General features: G+C 42.6%; 1 protein-coding gene across 1 annotated transcript; it reads left to right on the top strand.

The window, feature by feature from the left end:
- RHIMIDRAFT_131398 (uncharacterized protein) lies at positions 1 to 2577 on the top strand (the record flags this gene model as incomplete). The annotated part of the gene is made up of 6 exons (XM_023605548.1): positions 1 to 758; positions 806 to 1298; positions 1355 to 1986; positions 2038 to 2205; positions 2259 to 2366; positions 2429 to 2577. Coding segments are annotated over exons 1-6 (2270 nt in total), but the record flags the coding sequence as incomplete, so codon positions are not given.

Here is a 2577-nt window from a genome sequence, read left to right as displayed (position 1 = left end):
CTTGTGTACATAAAAGTACATAAAAAAAACATTAAAAAATGTCAAATAATCATCGACCGAATAATAACATGTACCGAGGTTCGCCTGATCCCCGATTATCATATCAACAACAACAACAACAACAGCAGATGAGACAAAGTCAGATTAGATTAAACCAATATAGACAATCAAATATTCCACCGCAACAGTATAATATGGATCATCTCTCTCGTCCTCGTCCACCTGCTCATAGACATCATCCAGATAGACAATCACAGGTGAGAACAGGTCGACCGATGAGACCGCCTTATCATCACCCACAACAACCCATGGTACCTAATCAGCCACCAACCGCTACAGGTCCCTATCGTCGTGTGAGCATGAACCGTTCTCGTTCATTGTCTCGTCCTGAGCGACAAAGACCAAGACCAGGCATGATTCGATCCCCTTCTCAACAACAGAGAATGATGCAACAACAAATGCAACAACAACGAATGCGGCCACCAAGACCTTCCAATTATCCTATGCCAAATCGATTACAACATCAACTTCAACAACAGCAAAAAATGTATCAACAACAGCAACAACAAGAGATGGCTCTTTTAGAAAACAATAAAAAGGAAAGTAATGACGCCAATATACCCGAAGAAAAGATCAAGGTGCTGACAAGCTGGTGGGCTTGGTTGGCTTATTTGATGACTTGCTGTATTCCTAATTGGTTTCTTCGTGTATGTCTAAGAAAAAAGAATCCAATGGTGCAACAGGCTTGGAGAGAAAAGGTAAAAAAAAAAAGTCGGAATATAGAGTCTAAATGAGATAAAAATAGCTTTCACTGTGTTATATTATCTTGATTCTATGTGGTGCACTAGCCTTTATCACTTACGGCTTGAACAGAGCGCTTTGCCCACCTTCGTCACAAACGTCAAACACTCCCTATTCCCAAGTCGTCGACGGTCAACGCATACCAGTGTACCATGAGAACCCGCGCGTCTTTGGTCAGATTTATCCAATGGATGCGTTGAAATCATTTTTTGCTACTAAGGGTCTCAATTTGACAAATGATTATCAAAATGTTGAACTCAGTGGTATCTTTGATGGCGATACTGGAGGCTACTGTCGAGGCTTTCCCAACACTTTGCCTACCTGTCAGCTGATCGATCCATATGGTGGTGGCATGCTTCCACTTAACAATACCTGTTTATCACTTGCTGAATTACAGGCCTTTTATCGTTCTCGTTATGGTGTTCTTGGCTTCGATTGGGAAGATTTAAATAAACATTCCATCACTGGCCAATCACTAGCCTTACTGGGCGATTCAGGTAACCAAAAAACCAAGAAAAAAAAAAAAACCAAGAAAATTCTTAAACCATTCTAGTCTTAAACCTCACCAGCTACTTACAATCCACAACACTTCCCTTTGGAGAAGCTGTCGACCGTGCAATCCGTTCAAACTTGGCAGCCGACCTGTCTTATGCTCTCTTGAACACTCCCAACGGCCGAGCAGCCCGTCGATGCCTGGAAGCACGTTATCGAGTAGGTGTGATGGAAACCGAGACAGCAGGTTGTATTGCAGACAAGATCATCATGAACTTGATGTTGGTTGTCATTATTGCCATGATTGTTGTACGTTATTCCATGGCCCTCCTCTTTCAATGGTTTATCTCGAGTCGATTAATCAAACCCGGTGGTCGTTCCAACTGGCTGGCTTGGCGTTCGATTAAGGGAGGTAACGACGATCCTGCGAATCATATCCCAGGACCCTACAACAATTACGGACCAATGCAACTTCAAAACTCGACCACATCCCTTGGTTCTGGCTCTTCATCTCGTGCTACACCTGCGCTGAGTGAGCAAAGTTCGGCAGTGGGTCTAGGCGGTGCTCGCTCCGATATTGTGACCACAGAACTTTATACGGTCATGCTCGTTACCTGCTATTCGGAGGGTGAAGAAGGGCTTAGAACGACAATGGATAGTTTGGCAGAAACGACGTATTCCAAGAAACACAAGGTAAACATGGATATCTTTTTGTCTCTCTCAACTCACTTTTTTCCCCAATAGATTTTCTTTATTATCGCAGATGGTATGATTACAGGTGCAGGCGAAACAAAGTCAACACCCGATATCGTGATTAGCATGATGGACCTCGATCCTACCATGTCCAATCCCAAGCCTTCATCTTATTTGGCTATTGCGGATGGTGAAAAGCAATTGAATATGGCTAAAGTGGTATGTGTAATCTTTTGTGTCGTTTGTTGATTTCTAATCTGTTATGTATGTAGTACGCTGGTCATTATAAAGGCGTGCCTTGTATAACCATTGTGAAATGCGGTACTGAAGAAGAAGCCAATGCACCCAAGGCCGGTAATCGTGGTAAACGTGACTCTCAGGTAAACCCCTCACAGTTGGATGTATTGATATTTAAAATGGAACTAACATTATATATAAAAAGCTTATCCTCATGAGCTTCTTCCAACGTGTCTTGTTCAACGATCGTTTGTCGGAACTCGATTATGAAATCTTTTGGAAAATGACATGGTTGCTGAAAGGCGTCACACCTGATAAATTTGAACTAGTGCTGATGGTAACCACAGCCAAAAA

This window comes from Rhizopus microsporus, assembly GCF_002708625.1.
Source record: "Rhizopus microsporus ATCC 52813 unplaced genomic scaffold scaffold_72, whole genome shotgun sequence".
Classification (NCBI taxonomy): Eukaryota; Fungi; Mucoromycota; class Mucoromycetes; order Mucorales; family Rhizopodaceae; genus Rhizopus; species Rhizopus microsporus.
The sequence above is the reverse complement of the archived record's forward strand: the minus strand, read 5'-3'. Positions and strand labels throughout refer to the sequence as shown.